The sequence below is a fragment of the Delphinapterus leucas genome, chromosome 17, assembly GCF_059928025.1.
Source record: "Delphinapterus leucas isolate spDelLeu-1000000601 "Yukka" chromosome 17, BTC_Dleu_Yukka2, whole genome shotgun sequence".
In the NCBI taxonomy this organism is placed as follows: Eukaryota; Metazoa; Chordata; class Mammalia; order Artiodactyla; family Monodontidae; genus Delphinapterus; species Delphinapterus leucas.
The window spans coordinates 33,745,780-33,767,274 of record NC_143145.1 but is presented as its reverse complement, the minus strand read 5'-3'; the positions used below and the strand labels follow the sequence as shown (position 1 = coordinate 33,767,274).

At 39.9% G+C, this 21,495-nt stretch overlaps 1 protein-coding gene across 1 annotated transcript in view; it reads left to right on the top strand.

Moving 5' to 3' along the window:
• Nucleotides 1–13,898, top strand: part of RIMS2 (regulating synaptic membrane exocytosis 2) — a 359,754-nt gene extending 345,856 nt beyond the window's left edge. Inside the window, exons 21-25 of the mRNA XM_022584628.3 lie at nt 7,187–7,328; nt 10,153–10,265; nt 10,563–10,664; nt 12,032–12,171; nt 12,677–13,898. Coding sequence (XP_022440336.1) covers nt 7,187–7,328; nt 10,153–10,265; nt 10,563–10,664; nt 12,032–12,171; nt 12,677–12,895 — 716 coding nt within the window. The 3' untranslated portion in view covers nt 12,896–13,898. The remainder of the gene's footprint in view (nt 1–7,186; nt 7,329–10,152; nt 10,266–10,562; nt 10,665–12,031; nt 12,172–12,676) is intronic.
• Nucleotides 13,899–21,495: the final 7,597 nt, after the last annotated feature.

Here is a 21,495-nt window from a genome sequence, read left to right as displayed (position 1 = left end):
TTGCTTTGTATCTGATCTTGGTGGGAAAGCTTCAAGTTTCTCACTATTAAGTATGATGTTAGCTGTAAGTTTTGTAGATATTCTTTATCAAGTTGAGGAAGCCCTTCTCTATTCCTACTTTACTGAGAGTTTGTATGATGAATAGGTGTTGGATTTTGTTGAATGCTTTTTCTGCACCTGTTGATGCCATCATGTGATTTTTCTTTTCTAGCCTGTTGATGTGATGCATTACATTAGTTGACTTTTGAAAGTTGAAACAGCATTGCATAACTGGGATAAATCCCATTTCATCATGGTGTGTAATTCTTTTTATACACTGTTGGATTTGAAGCTTCTACCCTAAAAGTTACACAGACCAGTTTTGCTCACATTTCATTGGCCAAGCAAGTTACATGACCACACTGAACTTCATAAATGAGGGAAATGTGAATATATTTAGACAGCCCTAATGTCTACCATAATTGTGACCTCTACTTGTAGCTCACTTACTACTTCATAATAGCTGTGACAAAGCTGTTGGAATGAATGGATTTGTGTTAAACTTTGAAACAATTTTGGAAATCAACTGTTAATTTCTGTTTATTTTAATTGTTAATGCCAATCCTGGATTAGCCCAAAAGAAATTGTCAGATATTTGTCCGTATTTTGTTCAAACTTTCTGAGATTTGAATTATGTTTATTATAGTAAGAAGCCCCGACAAACATAAGTGCACAAGCTTTTATACACAACTACAGTAATCTACTCATGAGTGTCCCCATATTGAGGTCTTGCAGGACCAAACAGGTAAATAAATCAACCTCTTTATGTCCAGATGTAATATCTGCTGATGGGAAGTCATTTTTCAGAATCTACCAACCTGTCTTCAGCCTGTTTCCATAAATCACTTCCCATATTAACATCAAGAAAATCTTGAGTCTAAAGTGAGTCTGTCTGCAAAAGGGGATGAGACTTTCCAGGTGAGAGCAAGCGGGAATGGGTTCTGTGGACCCAAGATTTGGAAAGAGGTCGCCCTGACAATAAGTTAGGCATTTAATTGTGTGAGTCTCATCTTGGGGCTTAGGAGAGTTTTCCAATCAGTAGCAGAGAGGACCTTTCTTTTTTTTTAACCTCTTTATTGGAGTATAATTGCTTTACAATGGTGTGTTAGTTTCTGCTTTATAACAAAGTGAATCAGTTATACATATAAATATGTTCCCATATCTCTTCCCTCTTGCATCTCCCTCCCTCCCACCCTCCCTATCCCACCCCTCTAGGTGGTCACAAAGCACCGAGCTGATCTCCCTGTGCTATGCAGCTGCTTCCCACTAGCTATCTATTTTACATTTGGAGGACTTTTTGATTTTTGTTGTCAAGTCACTCAAAGGGTTTCCTGGTTTTCAGCATTGTTACGGGAAACTGACACTTTGGTTGTTTATTTACTCAAGTGGCTTTCTTTGACTTTAGAGGGTGCCAAGCAAATGAGTCATCAGACTAAGTAGAGCAGAATAACAAGGACACCTCCTGTGTTGCTTTATGCTTGTGATCTTTTGTAATTCAAGAACTTGATTTTTACCTACAGGCACCTTCTCCAAATATACTTCAGCTTAAAATACCACACCAAAATGAGTGGTTGAAGAACTCTGCAACAACGTAATCTGGGCCTTAGTTCTGTAGTTTGCTACCTGAGTATTTTTAAACATCTTTATACACACACACATATCATATATACAAATATATGATATGTATGTAGTGTATATATGTATATATACTTTTTAAAATACATACTTTTTCTTATCATCGCTGTTCTTACAGATAATTTCAGTTGTTCTACTCCTGTGGTCACAACAGGTTATTTTTATAGATCTCCCATTAAAAAAATAATCTAAAGAATTACCTGTTGTTGCTTGATAATTATCACATATTTTTACCAGCTTAAAACAACACCCATTTATTAGTTCACAGTTCTGTAGGACACATGTCTGGCAGGCCATGACTGGGATCCTGCTTAGGGTATTGCATGGCTGAAATCAGGGTGTAGGCTGGGCTGAGTTCTTGTCCGGAGGCTCTGGGAGAAAGTCAGCTTCCAGGATCATTCAGGCTGTTGGAAGAATCCAGTTTTTTGCTGCCTGTCAGCTAAGCATTGCTGACGGCTGCTCTCAGGACCTTCCCACATGGTCCCCTCCATCTTCAAGCCAGGAAAGGTACACCAAATCCTTCTTGTGTTTCAGATCTCCCTGATTGACTTTTCTGGAACCAGCCAGAGAAAGCACTCTGCTTTTAAAGTTTTCATGTGGATGTGTTAGGCCCACCGAGATAATCTTTCTATCTTTAGGTCAACTGGTTAGTAACCTTAATTATGTTTGCAGAATCCCTCTTGCCATGTAAAGTAACATAGTCATGGGGGCCATCTTAGAATTCTGCCTACTATACTTTATATAGGCATTCTGTTATATGGATTCAGTTTTTAGGTTGAATAACATGACAGCATTCAAAACATTAAATGTGAATCACCATAATGAATTATATTTAGGTTAAATTACTTTTATTGTGAATGTGATGCAAAGGATTTGTGGTATTGAAAAATACACACTTTAAAATAGATAGCTAGTGGGAAGCAGCCGCGTAGCATAGGGAGGTCAGCTCCGTGCTTTGTGTCCACCTAGAGGGGTGGGATAGAGAGGGTGGGAAGAAGATGCAAGAGGGAGGAGATATGGGGATGTATGTATATGTAGAGCCGATTCACTTTGTTATAAAGCAGAAACTAACATACCATTGTAAAGCAATTGTACTCCAATAAAGATGTTAAAAAAAATACATTTTAAGTAAGTCTATAAATATATCATATAAAAGTACATTTAAAAGACATATTTTAAAAAGCTATTATAGGGCTTTCCTGGTGGCACAGTGGTTGAGAGTCCGCCTGCCGATGCAGGGGACACGGGTTCGTGCCCCGGTCCGGGAAGATCCCACGTGCCGCAAAGCGGCTGGGCCCGTGAGCCATGGCCGCTGAGCCTGCGCTCCACAACGGGAGAGGCCACAACAGTGAGAGGCCCGCGTACCGGAAAAAAGAAAAAAAAGCTATTATAAATGCTCAGCATATGCCTAGAATTCTTTGATTCCATCAGATGACAGGGAGTAGCCTTATCTCCTCAATATATGCTATTAATCATGGTCTTGGCCATTCATTAATGACACAAACTCATAGACTTTAGAGCTAAAAGAGATCAGAGATCTTCTGGCACCCTCCCCCTCCTTTGTTCTTTTGTTTGTTTGTTTTTGCGGGTACGCGGGCCTCTCACTGTTGTGGCCTCTCCCGTTGCGGAGCACAGGCTCCGGAAGCGCAGGCTCAGCGGCCATGGCTCACGGGCCCAGCCGCTCTGCGGCATGTGGGATCTTCCCGGACCGGGGCATGAACCCGTGTCCCCTGCATCAGCAGGCGGACTCTCAACCACTGCGTCACCAGGGAAGCCCCCTCCTTTGTTTTTTTTTTTCATAAATGAGGAACCTGAAACTCGGAGAGGGATATGACTCAGAGAAGGCCATAGAGCCAGCTAGTCAGTGATAAAGATTGGCCTAGAATACATGTTTTCTGATTTCCTTTCTGGTAGAAATAATGACAGTACCATTAATTGAAGATTTTCTATATAGCAGGCACTATCCTGAGCACTTTAAATATATTATTTTCCTTAACTGTCACAAAAATTATATCAGGTAGGCATTACTATTATCATTGCCATTTCACAGTTTGAGAAAGCTGAGTCACAGAGAAGGTAACTTGCTTCATGTCACCCAGCTAGTACATGATAGAGTAGGGATTCTAAGAGAAACAGTTGGACACCAGGGCCTGACCTCTTCACTGTTCTCTGCTCTTTCCCCCCCACCAGCTGCTTCTAGCAGGGCCTTCCACATGTACTCATAGAGTTAGCTTAGTATCATCTCCAGGGACAGCTGTCCAAGCTACCCATTGGTTATATTCTGACAACAAAATAGTGAATAGCAGAGAACTTGGAGTCAGGGAACTGTGTATAAACTCTGGTTCTGTCATTTTTTGTTTGGCTTCAGGGAATTGTGTAACCCGCTGGGGCCCTTGGATACTGGATCTGTAAAATGGGGATTAGGAGAGTTGTTCTGTAGAGGACACATGTAAAAAGCAATCTGTGAACAAAAGGATTACATGCTCGTTGTATTGTTATTCTTTGCCAAATGGTCACTAGTTCTCATCAGCCTGTAATAGCAGATTTTCAAGTCACTTTTGCTGTGATAAGAGTCAGGCATTACATGAAAACCAGTAGATTTTTGACACTGCAAAGGCCATGTCCTGAGACCTTTAGGAAGTCATGTTTTCTGTACTTATCCTCATTCTGCATTTTCAAACGTCACTGAAGTTGTATATCTCACTTGGGGGTGGTTTTTCATGCTTCATAGGCACTCTTCACAGGAAGTGAATGGTAAAGCTACACGGAGAGGCCAGGACTCAGCCATTGGCCTGGCTCCCTCACACCAGCCCAGCACCTTTCATGATTCCAGTTCACACCTGGACAAAATTTTACTTTTTTTTAATTAATTTTTTTGGAGTATAGTTGATTTACAATGTTGTGTTAGTTTCTGCTGTACAGCAAAGTGAACCAGTTATACACATACATGCATCCACTCTTTTTTAGATTTCCATATAGATCATTACAGAGTACTGAGTAGAGTACCCTGTGCTATACAGTAGGTTCTTATTAGTTACCCATTTTATACATAGTAGTGTCTATATGTCATTCCCAATCTCCCAATTTATCCCTCCCCCACCCTTTATTCCCTGGTAACCATAAGTTTGTTTTCTACATCAGTGACTCTATTTCTGTTTTGTAACTAAGTTCACTTGTACCATTTTTTTAGATTCCACATATAAGCGATATCATATGATATTTGTTTTTCTCTGACTTAACTTCATTCAGTTTAATGTGGCCATTTGGGGATCACTCTCAAATGAAATCATAAATATTGAATGTATGGCTATCAAGGTCTACTCTTCATCCCCATCCTTTTTGTTATTGTTATTTCATCCTCTTCATGTATATGTGTATTTTTTGCTATACTGTTCGAAAGTAAGTTGCAAACAATATAACATTTCATGTCTAAATACTTCAGTGTATGTATCCCCTAATGATAAGGAAATTTTTTATAGTACATGCCACTATCTACCTAAGGAAATTAACAATTTTCTTATCCCATCTAATACTCAATTCATATTCATATTTTCCCTACTTGTCCTAACATTGCTTTTAGTGTTTTGCTTTTAGGGTTTCTTTTTTTGCTGTTTTTTTCTTGAAAAGAAACCAGTCAAAGTATACTTATAGCATTTAATAGTTACATCCCTGTGATATTTTTAAAGCTGGAACAATTCCCCCACCTTGTTAGTTTTCATGATATTAACTTTAAGAGACTAAGTCAATTCTCTTGAACAAAATCCCATGCTCTGGGTTTGTTTGATTTTGTGTGTGTGTGTATCCTTTATCTTGTTATTCTAGCCTCTCTATTTTTGAAAACTTAGAAGTTGGTTGCAGAGACCTGATTAGAAACAGGTTGTGTACTTTTGTCTAGAACAACTTGATAGGTGCTACAGTGATTGATTGCCCCACTATTAGTGCTAAGTTTGCTCACCTGATTAAGATGGCAATAGCCAGGTTTCCCAGTAGTAAAGTACCTGTTTTCCTTTAACAATTAGAACTAATTTGTGGGATGATATTTTTGGCTCATATGAATATCCTTTTATCTAATGGCATTAGCATCCATTGATGTGCCTTATTTGAATCATTTATTCCACTGGAGGTTGCCAATTGGTAATTTTAAATTTTTCTCACTTTTTACATGTATTAATTAACCATTTCTCTGGAAGGAAGAGCCTTCTGTCATCAATGGGGGATGCTTTAGCTCCTCTCAGTAGTTCATATCAGTACAACATGTTTTACTATCAATTATCTAAAATAGGCTCAGATTATGGAACTGAGTTGTAGACCAGTGATAACATATTTTATGTATACTTTTTAAAGCATTTTGATGTACATTAAAGTTGGAAGTGGAGAAGAGATGAAATTTAAAGCAGTGTTTCAAAATGGTGAGCAGATATTCCAAGAGGTTTGATGGAAAGGATTTCCACAAGTCACTGTCAACATCACCAAATATTTATTGATCTAAAATGAAATTATTAATACCAGGCACTAAAAGAGCTTACCATATCCCAAAATACTAATGATATGAATAGTCAATGTGGATAAATATTTAGACCTGACAGGAAGTAAATTAATACCAGTAATTTGAACCATCCCCCTGTTGCTCCAGCTTCAGTCATCTCTCAGCTCCACATTCCAACATGCAAGGCCTTTGATAACTGGGGCTGTTTCTTGGATCCCAATCTGCCCATTTTTCAAGCCCAGCTCAAGTCCCAACTCCCTCTGTGATGCTCCTTCCTCCCTGACCTCTGCAGATGGCACTTCGTACCTCTGTTACATCTGTGGTACTTGACTCAGTTTCCTGTTTGGTCTTCTAATTGGCTTCCATAAGCAAACCTCCTATTCAAACTGTTGAAGATCCTTAAGAACATGACTATCCATGACCAAAAATTTAAAAGCTCTTTTTTCACATGGCATTGCTGGGTTTTGCATTCCTTATGAGAACCTCTCTGAAAGTGACGTACAGATGTGAAAGTGTTATCAGGAGAGGCTATCTCCTTAGTGTAGCTTTCTTTGCTTTCTAATACTGATCACCCTGCAAAAACAGGTTTTTGTGTGAAAGTTAAAGCTAGAATTGAGGATTACTCACCACCTATTCTTTGGAAATAATGTGAAGGCCTACTTCTTTGACTATGACCAAAAAAAAGAAAAAAGAAAAAGGCATAAATTAATCTTGATTTAAATATTACAATGAAAACAAAGCTTATTTTACATAGCTTGAACCTTTTTGTTCCTTTTGTTACCAATTTGAACACTGTTTTAAATGAAAATAAAACAATGGTATTTTGTGCTTCTTGAAGATTTTTTAGAAAGTTTTCATCCCTCAACAAGACGTGCTTTGAAATACCTTTTCTCTCTGTCTCCTTCATAAAAGCATTTTGTATTTATGCAGCTTCTTCATCTGAGGACCTCAAAGCATTGGCTGCTATTTTTTGTTACCAGATGATGACGACAAAACTATCACCCCTTTTGTTTTCTGTCCATGCAGAAGCCAGTGGTAAAAAGCTACGGAGCACCGTGCAGAGAAGTACAGAAACAGGCTTGGCTGTGGAAATGAGGAACTGGATGACTCGACAGGCAAGCCGAGAATCCACAGATGGCAGCATGAACAGCTATAGCTCAGAAGGAAAGTGAGTGATGCTGGCTGTGCCGTGGTCTCCATGCCTTGCTGGAGACCTTCTTCTCTACCTCACTCTCTGTGCTTTCACCAAAGCTAACTCACATGCCCTACAGCACCATTTCAACTTTCACTGGCTGATTTGCTGTGAAGAAAACTTTTGCTTACCCGCCACTGAGAAATGTGACATATCTGGCTTTTTATATCAATGGAAATAGGTTAAGGATAAAGTGTTTCAATTTAAGGGCAAGATGCTAAAATGTGACTGTCACAAATAGAAGTTTGCCCTACCTTGAAATAATACATAAAAGCACAGAAATAATAAGCACTTGTGCCCATGCCACGTGTACGATGCTAATTTTTTAAATCCTTGCTCTAAGAGTTATTACTAAAAAATATAGAATATCGATACATACTTAGTTCCATCCAGTAACAAACAGTTCAGATAAATGTAACAGCCAAAATGAAATGCCGCAAAGTTGGTGAGTCTTTCCTTTATGTAGTTATCATGTAGCTTTCCCTTGACTCCACTGTGTCTATTTTTAAAGCATTTGTCAAGATTGTACAGCCCTGTCACCAACAAATTAACAATAATTAGCAACTGCAGATCGTAGATGGGTGCGTAAAGGACATTAATAGAGGAGAGTGGGGTTTACTGACCTCATCTGTCATCACCATGGAAGCATCAGGTGCTTAGGCAACGTATGTGTAGTCAGTTCACAGGCGTGAGGCCATAGGAGCAGCTGGCAGAGTGTTGATGATTTGCCCTAGGCATCATTTGTCTAGCACAGTTATATAAATACGAGATATATATGGTTTCCATACATTTGTAAGTAAGGTTATATGGGATATTTATGGAAGCATTAAAAATGTTCGGATTAACTGTATATTTGGGAATTAATTAAGCTTGGGGGACGAAATAGATTTGACGTTAAGGAAGTCTTAAAAGAGATGGAGAATCAAGGAAAAAAGAAATGTGCAGTGAGCACTCATCACTGCAAAGCACTGTGTTAGACACTGTTAGGGATATAAAAATGTTCAAACTATGACCCCTGTGCTCCAGGTGTTTATAGTCTTATTGGAGAAATGGGATGAATACTCATAAATTCATTCAACAGATATTTCCATACCTTCTAGTGTTCTAGGCACTTTGCTATGAGTTGGGGATATATGTCATACGAGGAAGCAAAAATCTGTTGGTGGTTAGACCATAGGCTTTAGAATCATATAGGCTTAAATTCTAATCTGTTTTTTGGTGCTATAGAAACTTGGGCAAGTTATGTAATTTTTTTAAGATTCATTTTAATTAATTGATTGAGTTTAACAAGTACTTACAGTATTTCAGGCATGGTTCTAGTGCTGGATATATATCAGTGAACAAATAATAAGAAAAAAAACCCTACCCTCCTCAAACTTACAGTCTAACAGATAAGATGGACAATAAACTTGAAAAATTGTTCAAATAAAAGAAAAATTAGGAAAATATATAATATTTAATATATAATAGATTAGGTGGTATAAGTGCTAAGGAGAAAAAAGTGAGAGAAGAGATGGCAGAGGTTAAGGGTAGGGTTTTATGTAGGTTAGACAGGGAAAAGGGCACATTTGATTTAAAATCTGAAGGAAGTTAGTGAACACATGAATGTCTGAAGGAAGAACATTTCAGGCTGAAGCAACGCTGAGGCTGGAGCTTACCTGGCATCAGTAGTGGGAATGGCGGCACCAGGGAATGAGGGCAGGAATAGTAAAAAAACTAGGAATTAAGATATGGGGGGCGGGGTGGACAAGTTGTATTGTCTTTATACATCATTGCAAGGACTTTGCTTTTACCCAGATCGAGATGAGAAACCAATGGAGGATTGTGAGCAGAGGCCTGACATTACCTGGCTTCAGTTTTAACAGATCACTCTGATTGCTGTGGGAGTGGAGAGAAAGGTGGCAATGGGGAGATCATTCAGAAGGCTGTTGCAGCAATACAGAAAGAGAAAATGATGGCTTGAAGAGAAGAAGTCAAAAGATGGAGCCTCCTATATTTAGTGGCAAAATTAGCAAAGGAGACTGAGGAAGAATAGCCAAAGAGGAAAACCAGGAGGCTAGAGCGTCCAGGAAGCAAAGTGGAGAAAGTATTTCAAGGAAGAGGGAGGGATCAGTTGGGTCAAATGAGGCTAATATGTTCAATTAGACAAGTCTGGAGTATTAACGGTCGGATTTACCACTGTGGCTGTCAGGTAACCTTGATCAGAGAAATTTTGGTGGAGTGGAGAAAAATTGAGGAAGAGAGCAAGGAAAAACTGATTCGATTTTCAAAGGAGAATGAGAGGAAAGAAATTGAAGATGGTACATAGAGACAGCTCTACAAAGTTTCAAGGAGAGAAACGGGGTGGTAGCTGGGGAGGGAAGGAGGTTAGGAAAGGGATTTTTTTAAGGTGGAAGAAATAGCAGTGTGTTTGGGTGTTGATGGGAATGATCTGATCTGAAGACTTTCTTCATCGACAAAATGGGTTAAATAATAGAACCTCTCTCATAGTGCAGCTAAGAGATTCAGTATGCTAATGCCTGTCATGGAATAAGTGTTCAAAGTGTACTGAGTGCTATACATAGAAATCACAGTTCATGCCCTCCAGACAAGGAAAAGAAAGGCACATAAACAGAGGCTTGCAATACAGGACGAGGGCTGCTAGAGAATAAGGAGGGAGAGCCGTGGAGGTGCAGTGGGGAGGTTGGGATCCAATTAATGTAAGTGGCAAAATAGTGGTACCAGCTGCTCCTGCCACGGAAAGGGGGCTAGATGGAAACAGGAGTGGAGGGTTTAATCCTGTGTGTTATTTTACTTTTAGTCTGATTTTCCCTGGTGTCCGCTTGGCCTCTGATAGCCAATTCAGTGATTTTCTGGATGGCCTTGGCCCTGCCCAGCTAGTGGGGCGCCAGACTCTGGCCACACCTGCCATGGGTAAGAATTTGTCATGTGATTCATTGTTTTTCTTTTAGATTATTGAAAATCACATTCTTTAATTTCATAGGATCTTTAACAGTATTATCAGGAATGAGTATCTTAGATTTAAACAAAAAACTTTGACTAAATTTTTCCATTTTAATTTGTATGCTTTTTAAAGTAAAGTATCATTGATAAATTTTTAAATATATTTGAATTTAGGAAAAGATGTAGGAAATGATGAAACAATGTTAAAACAAGGTCTTTGGCACAAACATTTCTCTCACTGTTTGTTTCTTCCTCACACGCCATTAGGTGACATTCAGGTAGGAATGATGGACAAAAAGGGACAGCTGGAGGTGGAAATCATTCGGGCCCGTGGCCTTGTTGTAAAACCAGGTTCCAAGACACTGCCAGGTAAGAACAGAAGAGATTCTTCTATTATTGTTCGTAATCCACACTTTTCAATGCAGAGACTTTGTTTTTGATTAGATACTGGAAACTTTGCTCTTAAATGATCAAGGATACTAATAAATGAGACAGTTAAGTGGTAGTTTGTGTGTTTGTCCTGAGTGAGCACCCAGTGAGAGTGGCCAGATGGGGATAAGACAAGTCGTTAAGATAAGCACATATATGGTAGAAACCACTGCAAAACAAAACCTATCACATTCATTTTGTATGACATGTACATAAGAGGTTCTTGTTAGCTAGTGTTTTGTGTTATTCTTCAGTTTATCTGGAGCTTCTAAATTCTCCTTAAGAATCCTTAGAGTCCTGGAATTAGAATAAAAATAGTTACAGGTTCCCAAAGTAGCATAAGCCCATATGTGAAGGACATTCTAAGATTCTTACTTCCTGTAATGTATAGAGAGGCACCATTATAAGTTTTTATTGTGATGTCACATATTTCATACCGAAATGTCATAATCTAAGGTGCTTCGAGCCATGGGGAATGCCACAGATTCCAGATATCTGATGCAGAGATGTAGAAAACACTGGATCTGATGTATAGAACAATTCTGAAACTTGGTTTCTCACCTCAGCACCTCCACTGACTGAACTGTAATTTTGAATCTCTAGCTTCCCTGTCCCTGCAGAAATTCCAAATTGTAATGTATGTTGTTACCTATTGTACAACCTTGCAGTGGTGATTAAGACAGTTGTGTTCATAAACATCTTGGCGCTTAGTCAACTGACTCTGCTAGAAAGAATCCTGCAGTTTGTACATGCACGAAGATGTTTTTATGAAGTCTGTCAGAAAAACTTGAACCCATGGTATTCATAATTAGTTGCCTCTTCCTGGCTAATTTGAACATATTACATCAAACCCCACCCCTGTTGTGTACCCACACCATCAATAAATAAACCCTTTTGAGTGATCAATGATTTGTGGGGATGGGTGAGTAAAACAATCTAATTTCAAGCACGTTTAATTAGATTTAAGTATTGACACATGAAAAACTGAGCGAGACATCTTTCTTGAAATTGTTAGGGACTGGAAGCATTTCTCCTTTTTTTAACGCGGTTGTTCAAATCCATATAACCAGTTGATGGCAAAATAGTAATCAACTCAGATGCTATGTTAACATTGCCTAAAACTACCTGAATGGCTGATAGTTATCGATTGTTTAGCTAATGATTTTGACGTAATGTGGAAAGGCCAGTGATTTTTGACCGCTGGCTCTTCCAGCCTAAGGTTAAGCTGTGGCAGATGTCACCTGTAAGCTGGGTGTTCCGTAACCATAGCTCATCACTTAACTCTCCTCTGTGTTTTCTTTCCCAAGCACCATATGTAAAGGTGTATCTATTAGATAATGGAGTCTGCATAGCCAAAAGGAAAACAAAAGTGGCAAGAAAGACGCTGGAACCCCTCTACCAGCAACTGTTATCTTTTGAAGAAAGTCCCCAAGGAAAGGTTTTACAGGTATTTACTGAATTATATATTCCTTACCTAAGAAAGTGTCTTCATGGAGTCAAACTTTGTATCCAACATCTTTTCTTATCACATCCTTTTCCATTCCTCACAGCTGAAATGCTTGGGAAACTTCAAAGTAGTGGCCAGTGCTATAAAGCTATACACACTAGGGAACTATCGATATATTCAATATCCTGTAATAAACCATAATGGAAATGAATGTGAGAAAGAAAAAAAAAAAGCTATACACACTGTTGTTTCCTTTAAAGTGACTATAGACTTGTAAACCCCCATCACACATAAGCTCCCATCTTCCTTGATTGCTTATGATCTTAACACTCCTGTAAAGTTTTCCTAACGTACCTTCGGATTCTAGCAAAGACAACTATCCCAGTAATTAAATACAACTACATAACTTGATGTTTGATGTCAGCACACTAACTGAATGTATTTTAGTTGACAAGCTTTTACATACATGATTATACTGACATTGCTCTTTTAATTTTGTCAACAGATCATAGTCTGGGGAGACTATGGCCGCATGGATCACAAATCCTTTATGGGAGTGGCCCAGATACTTTTAGATGAACTGGAGCTATCCAATATGGTAATTGGCTGGTTCAAACTTTTCCCCACTTCCTCCCTAGTAGATCCAACCTTGGCCCCTCTGACAAGAAGAGCTTCCCAATCATCTCTGGAAAGTTCAACTGGACCTTCTTACTCTCGTTCATAGCAGCTGTAAAACTGTTGTCATAGCAACCAGCGTTACAAAAAAAGAAAAAAACCCCACAGGTCGCAAACCCTGGTAACACTGCATGCTTAATGTTGTGTCTTCTGAGCCTGTTTCTAGGGATACAAAGCGATCCTGTGTTCTCAGAGGAAGTTGCACACATTGTGCCCTAAAGAAGGCCCTCAGGTGAAAGAGCGGAGCTATGACGAACTATCAGGTTTGGAGTTCAGTAACACTCACGTTTTGGTCCAATGAAGCCATGGATTAATCTCAAAGAATCAGTTTCATGCAACAAAAGCCCTTTTCAATGGCACCTTTATATTTTTATCATTCCTTTTTCTTCATTTCTCTGACCCCAAAGTCCTGTGATGCCACAGAAATGGAGCTATCCAGCCATTAAGCCATGTTACAAGTCAAGGCATGAAGTCCTAGGAAGCATCAGGTGAAAAGCAAGAGACCAAAGACTTGGTCCAGGACAAAAACGTCAGCCCTCCTCTGGCTGGGGACGGGAGCAGCCAGTCCAGTGTGACAGCGTGAACAGTGGCAGACTTCAGAGCTCCAGCAGGCATGGCACCCACTAATGCCAAGATGATATGGACTCTGAAAAACAAAATTCTGTGGCTCCACCGTACTGAATGAAATTAAACTTTTTTTTGCATGGACACAGATTAGCTGAATACTTAAATTATTTTCTTGGGGCTGCAACTTGCAAAAATAAAAATAAAAATCAGCCATTTTCAACAATTTATATTATTTTTAAAAATAAATTTCACTAGTGCATGGTTTTAAAAAAGGGAGAGAATGCAACAGGGTGATACAAAGACACACCATGTTTATTCTTTAAAGTAATCATAGTCTGTGTTTTGGCAGACATTACAGAAGAAAATACTTTCTAGAAAATACTTAAAATTCTCTTCATGTGACGAATAAGTATAACATATTCAATTTATTTCCATGTTAAATATACAAATATTAAAGTTCAATATGTGCAAATTGTTCACATCTTTCTTCCTCTATCTCACTTTTCTTCTTCTCTCTCTTTTAAGCTTTTATTTTCTTTCTCCCTACCAGAGTGAACATTATGCTAAAAAATTACAAGTTTTTGACCTGATACTCTCTTATACCCCATGTTTGATTCAGAGCTGTAGAGGCTTCTGAATCTCTGAATTTCTCAAGGCGGGGAAAAAACTAAGAGCTTTCTTTATTTCAAGCATGTTGAAAAGGATTTTGCAACATGACTTGGGAGTACATTAGAGCAAGTCAGCATGTATTTGATAAAGAAGATATTTGAACTTTTGCAATTTATTGTACAATGCATGGTAATTTTATTTTCATCTTCAAAGTTCAGTTTACAGGAAAATCCTAAAATCATGTGGCCATTGTAATGTCTAATAAATTTGTTTTTAGCACCAGCATTATTCATACAGGGGTTAAAGTATTATTTTTAGAAGGTCTTAGGTTTTGTGTTTTGTTTTCTAATTAATTAAAGCATGAAGCAATTCCTTTAGCCAATTTCCATTTACTATGTGAATAGAAACGCTAACAATTTGGAGCCCTGAAACACAAGACTGTTTATTAATTCATTTATCTGTAGTAAAATTCAATTTTTCACAAATTATATTTCTAAAGAAATATAGCAAACATAAATTTGCAACAGATAATTTTAAAGCTCCAATTTTTAGGTGACTCAAAGAAAGTCAGTCTGCCTATTAACAGTTCTTTGATGCCATCACCAAAAGTCTACACACGAATCCCCAAAATCAAACCCCTGCCTTTGGTTTTACAGACAGTTATTACCATTGGGTGGTGCTGCAAGGTCAAATTTCTCTTAAGTTCCCCGACTTAGGAGAAAAGTCACCGAGTAATGTAATAAACCACCCATATTTCTTTGTTTCTTTCTGTGCACTTTGATAACACATTCTTATAGATGGATTTTAACTTCTTGCAACAACTTTTGAAATCCACGTACATACCATTTGTTTAAGGCCACGCACAAAAATTGCTCTCTTGTGTTCCTTTTTAAGTTCAGTGTTGACCATTCAAAACTATCATGCTTGATATGGTGCAAAAGTTAAAAATGAGTATCACTAAAAATGCCTTCTCTTTATGTGGTGCAATACGAAATACACCTAGACTGTGTCTTGACATTCTGAGACCTAGGATGGACCCAGGTAAAGTTGAAAAGAACGAATAAAACTCTACGGAAATAATTTAGACACTTGTGTACCAGCAACAATTGACTTACTAGACCTATAGTGTCTATACTCTCCCTTAGAATAAACGTTTACCATTTTCCTGATACTAAGATGCAGTCACATAATCTTTTGGGCATATTCCTATATAAATTATTCCTAATTTTAATAAGAAGGACATGACTGTATGGAATATTTGTACATACCTGTCATTATGCAGTATTTATTTTAATGTTGGTGTATTTTTTTTTTTTTTTAATTTTCACATGTCTGCACCTCGACTTGTGGTTTAGTCATGTAAGTAGCACTATTCCAGTGACCACTGCTGCCCTGTACATAGTATGTTTTAAAAGTAAAGGGAATTCCAGCTGGAAAAAAAAAAAGGGTAGATTAGTCCTGTAATGAACACCAACTAATGTAAAACTCAAATTCATTCTCGTGATGGTATTTAACACTTTAAATAAAACATTTTCTTTGCAGACGTTGTATGCATGGCCTTCTGACTTCTTCCCACACATTTCCAAGCCTGCTACAGCTCATTCCCTGAGCCCGCACATGATTTAAAGACAATGAAATCATCTTTTCTGCCTCTCCATAACAGAAGCAAACCGCTAGTCTTAGCAGATAGCCCTCAGTAGAGCACTTTAAAATGCCAAAGGATTTCGGCTCACATCATTAAAATTGGTTGCTTTTAAAAAAGATTATTGCAGAATTGAGGTGCTTTCTGATGAAATGACTCAGCAACTCACAGATTTAAACGAGTGAGATTTCTGAGTCAGTGTGGCCTCCACTGACAGCAGTCAAAGAGAATCACGCACAGGCTCTGCCATTCCCTGGTTGGAGATGGCGAGCGTGACAGTTGGCACTATGCTATGTGTTTCCACTGATGTGTCAGTTCAGCTTTGTGGGGGACTGGGGTGGGGTGCATTTTCAGTTGGGGACACACACGTGGTAACCTGACATGGAGCAACTGATATATAACAACCTGTCCAGAGACTGGCTTCTGTCGCGTGAGTATGAGTGGAGGAGAGGGTCTCTCCATACCCTTCTAGGGTGGTTCCTCAAACTGCGAGAAAGAATCCCAGCAGAGTTCCAGTGGAAGTCCTCCCCGGCTCTAAATTTAAGAGCGAGTTTGATTAATTAGAAATCCAACTGAAATCCAAACCTAGTTCTCTCTCCATTCCTTGAACCAGCCATTTCTTTCATTTCCAAGGACTCGATTCCAGCCCAGTCCCCCATATCTATCCCATATTTTCACTATTTAATATATACTCTCTGCTCTAGCAAGCTATTTGCTGTTCATACACTCCTAAAAATCTCCTTGCCTTTTTTATATGCCCTCTCCTGAAAAGCCCTTCTACTTTCTCAGAAGTGATCCATGTTAGTCCCTTCCTGCAATTCCTGGCTCAGGACTGAGCTCTCCTGTAGCAGTTCCTGACTAAAAACCCTAACCACGTGGCTGCATCGACGCCAACACCTTCACTTTCCCAGGAACTCCAGACACCGAGGGTCCACAAGCAAAGATGAAGGACATGATGGTCACTGTCATGGGGGCTGTGGGAGAATTGGCCAAGAAATCACCAAAGCTGCCTGTACTGACTTAACCTTTAACATTCTTGGCATAAAAATCACATTCTCTGCATGTTTGTCTCCACTCACACAGCTCATGGTGCCTCAGTATCCTCTAGCATCCATGGGCTGAATGAACAGAAGTTCACACATCCACCTTTGGTTTGTGAAATGTGTCTTGAGAAGCAGTGTGTAAGAGGGAATAAAAAACAAAAACAACCTACGGCACTCAAATTCTTCATATGACTTAAGTCACTTAGTCTCTCTGGCAATCATTTCTTCACCTGGGAAATAAGGAGTTTTGAGTTAAACATTCTTCCATCATTAAATCAACACTTTGACTAACTTATAAGCTCCTTCAAGGAAGGGACCATATATGGGTTTTTCCCCCCCTCTTTTGTATCCTCAGCGATAAGAACAATGCTGGACACATAGATGTTCCATAAATATCTGCCAAATTAATGAATATTTAGTCCTTGCTACTTTGAGACACTATTTTAGGCATTGTAGTGAACAGAAAAAGCATGGCCCTATCCCCAAGGGACTTTCATTCTACTAAGGAAGACACACATTGGGTAAAAAATTACAAGTAAGATAACTTTCCAAAGGGGATAAAAGCTATGGGAATATACAGCAGTGTTTTAACCCAGTCAAGAGAGTTGAGGAAGGCTAATATCTATAAAAATGAACAGGAGTTAAATACAAGGTGATGGTGGCAATGGGAGATGGGAGTTAGGTGAAGAATATTCCAGGCAGAGAGAACAGCAGCTGAGAAAGTTGAGGGTAGGGAACTGTAACTCTACCACTTCGTAGTGTGTCTAAAGCAAAGGTGAGTTCATATGAAGTGTTTATGAGTGGACAACTGAATAAACAATACAGATTTCTGTAGCCTAAGCTATTTCTGAACCATTGAGAGTTTCCTTGAGAAGACAGTTTTAACTTAAACTTGATGCGAGGACTAGTCATTGGTGAGGGATAATCCTCTATTATATTTAAAATGGTTCTCAGAATGCTTCTCAGTCCTAATCCCATTCAATTGTTAGATCTTTGAACATAGGAACCATGGTCTGTAGCTCCGTACCCAGCATAGCACCTAACTCAGCACTAAGCACATTACAGTTGCCGAATACACAGACTAGCAGTGAATATCCCTTTCAGATATTCTCGGAAAGATTATGGTTATCAACTTGGAAGATTCCCGAGTCCTAAACTTTATGTCCATAGTTTGTATACGGTGGAGTTAGAAAGACTTTAAACCTCTGGTGTTCTTAATGCCCGAGCACCAGCTTCCTGTCATTTTGCTTTGAGGTAGGGGACTATTTTGTTTAGTATGCTTCCTTCTCTGATCTATCCATAGTGTTCCCAAGAGACCTGCCATTTTCTAACTAGTCCCATTCTTCTGGCTTCAACTGATGGTGGTATAGGGGGTGCAGACTCCTAAAATGGGTCAGTCTGTACCCTTGCCTGTGAAGATGTGTTATTTTTTGCCTTGATACCAAAGAGGCAGTTCATCTCCAGTGACAGAAACTATTAGATGGGGGGGAAAAAAAGGCCAGGAGCTGTCAGGGGCTATGTTTTCTGATATTTGATGGAAATTGGATTAAGAAAGAGAAGAAAGTCAGCAAAGCCGAAGTGGAGGCATGAATTGTAGAGCGTCCTGCAGGTTTCATGTTCCTGGTTCCGTTACAACTGAGGATCGGCTGCATCTTTGCTCTTCCAAGAGAGCCCATACATTCAAGCTCTGGTTAGTTGGGTGCCTGCTATATTAAGTCACAAGTCCTAATTAATACATTTGGCCAAGGACAAGGCTGATGGAATAGTAGAACCTTGAAGGAGCCTTTGAGGTTACCTAGGACAATCTCATAGCATTAAGAGAAACCCTAAAAGGTGGCCATCAAACCTCTGCTTGCAAGTGGCTGGAGAGAGAAATTTGGGAATATAGCTCATTCCATGGTCTCTAGCAGACTCTCCTTTCTAGCACCTAACCTAAATCTCCCTTCTGGAATTTTGCACTTCCTGGGCTCAGTGTTACCAAGTCCAAGCTCATACTGCTCACCACACAACAGGCCAATAAATCAAGAGATGAGTTGTTGGGGCAAGGAATAGCGACTTTATTCGGAAAGCTGGCAGACCAAGAAGATGGTGAACTTGTGCCCCAAAGAACCATCGTGCCTGAGTTAGAACTCAGGCTTCTTTTATACTAAAAGAGGAGGGAGTTAAGTCAAACATTTCCTGGTTCTGGTCCACCTCCATAGGGGATGTGTTAATTTCTTCCTGCCTGCAGTCATTCACAGGTGGGCCTGGTCAGGATGTTTCCTGTGAGCTAAACAAAGGTTTTTTTAGCTTAATGCTCATTACCTGGGAGGCAGGGTTCCCAGAGATGGGCCACTATGTATAATTTAAGCTTATAGGCAACATACTTTCAGTGATTAACTTGTAATAGAATACAAAGTTTCTTTCCTATTACAATTCCTGACTGCCAGTGTCTACTCCACCAACTTGTGGGAAGAGGACGAAGACTGCTCTGGCTACTTCCGGAGGTGACAAACATTCCTTAGACTATTTAGTCTGTCCTTTTATATATTTACAACTATCTGAACCTGATGAAGCCCGTTAGCACTTTGTTGTCTAATTTGTAATTGAACTTGGGTGTTTTGGTTCCAGTTCTCAGTACATATACTAAATTCCTGTGCTATTTATTTAGACAAAATTAAACAACTTGGTTGACCCTTCTCCAGCTACAATGAAATTCCCATCTACTTCAGTTAGATAGGCAGACCTGTTGGAGGCAAACTCATGAACAGAGATTAGTATAGTGCCCAAAGTTTCAACATCATTGGCAACTGCTAGGTCTTTTAAAGCATCTATAGATTCTATCACCTGGGCAGACACCTGGAATGGCCTACCATTCAGTGTTTCAAAGGGACTTAATTTAAGCCTGCTACTGGGAGCCACTGATCCATAGCAGGGCAACTGGCAAGGCCTTATCTCAAGTTAAATTAGTATCCATTTTCTCAGTTTTTCCTATTGTGGTTTCCAGGATGAATGTAATTCCAATGTCTTAAACCAAATCAGGGGATAATTTCCTTAAGGAGGGCTTTAACCAATTAAAAGATACTGATTTTAAAAACTAATAACTTAAAACTGCCATACACAAAACAAATGGTCCACAAAAAATTCTCCTTTTTCTGAGGGTTTTACGATGAATTGTTGTTATTAACCAGTCTTTTACTATGAAACTTAAATGGCCAGTTGAGACCAACTGTTCTGAGACCATCTTAGACCACTGATTAAGACTGGGGTGGCGGATATAATATTCATTTAACCTTCTGAGCTTTCTGGGCAGATTTGGTGACCTTGCCAGCTCCAACTGCCTTCTTGTCCACTGCTTTGATAACACCTATAGCAACCGTCTGTCTCATGGCACCACCAGCAAAGTGGTCCAGAGCAGGGTAGTCAGAGAAGGTCTCAACACAGTGGACTTGCCAGGAACCATATCCACATCACAAGAATTTGGGGCCATCTTCCAGCTTTTTCCCAGAATAATGATCAGTCTTCTCCTTCATCCCAGCAAACTTGCAGCTCATTCCCCACTGTCAATTTTACCCAGGGCTCCAGGTGTGGGGAATTAAGCACCAAGTCCAAGGGAGCCCCAGGCCTCTTCATTCGTCAGAGTGTTCCTCTCTTTCTACCATGTGAGAGGCTCTCGTCTTACTGTGTTTCTTCTCATGATTCAGCCTAGGGAAATCTGTTTTCCAATGTTCTTCATCCTTACAGTCAGTATATTGCTCCTTACTGTCGTGGCTTACCTCTCTTCGGGTTACTCGCTTTCCTGGAATCCAATGCCACTGCCAAAAAATGGCATTTCGTTTTGCATCATCTTTCTTGTTTTTCCCTGTTGAACACTTTAAAAGCAGCATCCACAGTTGAGTGCCAGGGGCCACATGACTTAGGAAGCAGGGCTGAAATCTCTCCCAGCAACTGCGTGAGCCACAGTTTTACACCTGTGCCACCAGCTTTGTAAATTCAGCGCCTGTGGGACATCCAAACGCACAACAGGTGCTTCTCCCGCTGGGACAGGTCTGGCCTTAGCAGCTGTGGGCTGGACTGTGCGGGCACGTGCACATGGGGGCTTGGCCAGGGTCTGGGTTGCCTCCATAGCCTTCCACATTGGGTCCAGGCGCGCAACTGCTGTGGTCCTAAAACCTGACTTCAGTGGATCTGCACTGGTGGCCTTGTGAAAACGACGCCTGAGGGACACTAGGGCCGAGTGCTGGCATTCCCAAGGTTGAGGTGGGGCCAAGGGCAGTGCAAACAACAATGTACTTGGTGAGCCTGCACAACAGATAAGAAGGTGACACAACAGCGCACGCTCACTGGTCAACAGCTCCAGCGGAGGAATACCCAGGGGCTCCTTTCCAGTGGGTACACTCCAGTCCTGCCTATCTCATACTGAAGCTCAGAAACATGGCTCAGAAATGGATTGGGGGCTTCTACTCCAACAACTAGGGAGCAGACCCTGCCCCTGACAGGGTAGTGACAGGGCAGTGACAACCACAGAGCAAAGAGGAGGCCCCACTCAATATCCAGTGCAGGTTCTGGTCACCAAAATACCAGTCACACCTCCTATTAAGGGGATAATGGCCAGCATACACTGAGGAAAGGGGCAGCAAGCATCCATACTAAAAACAGCCCTCGCACCAAAAATATTAAACTCACGCAGGCTACACAGGGATACTCCCACATAAAAATAACCCTCCAAGACCACAGTAGTTAATTATTTCTCCTAAACTCACAGAGTAGGAGAAATATAAGGGGAAAAAATGAAGAAGCAGAAGAACC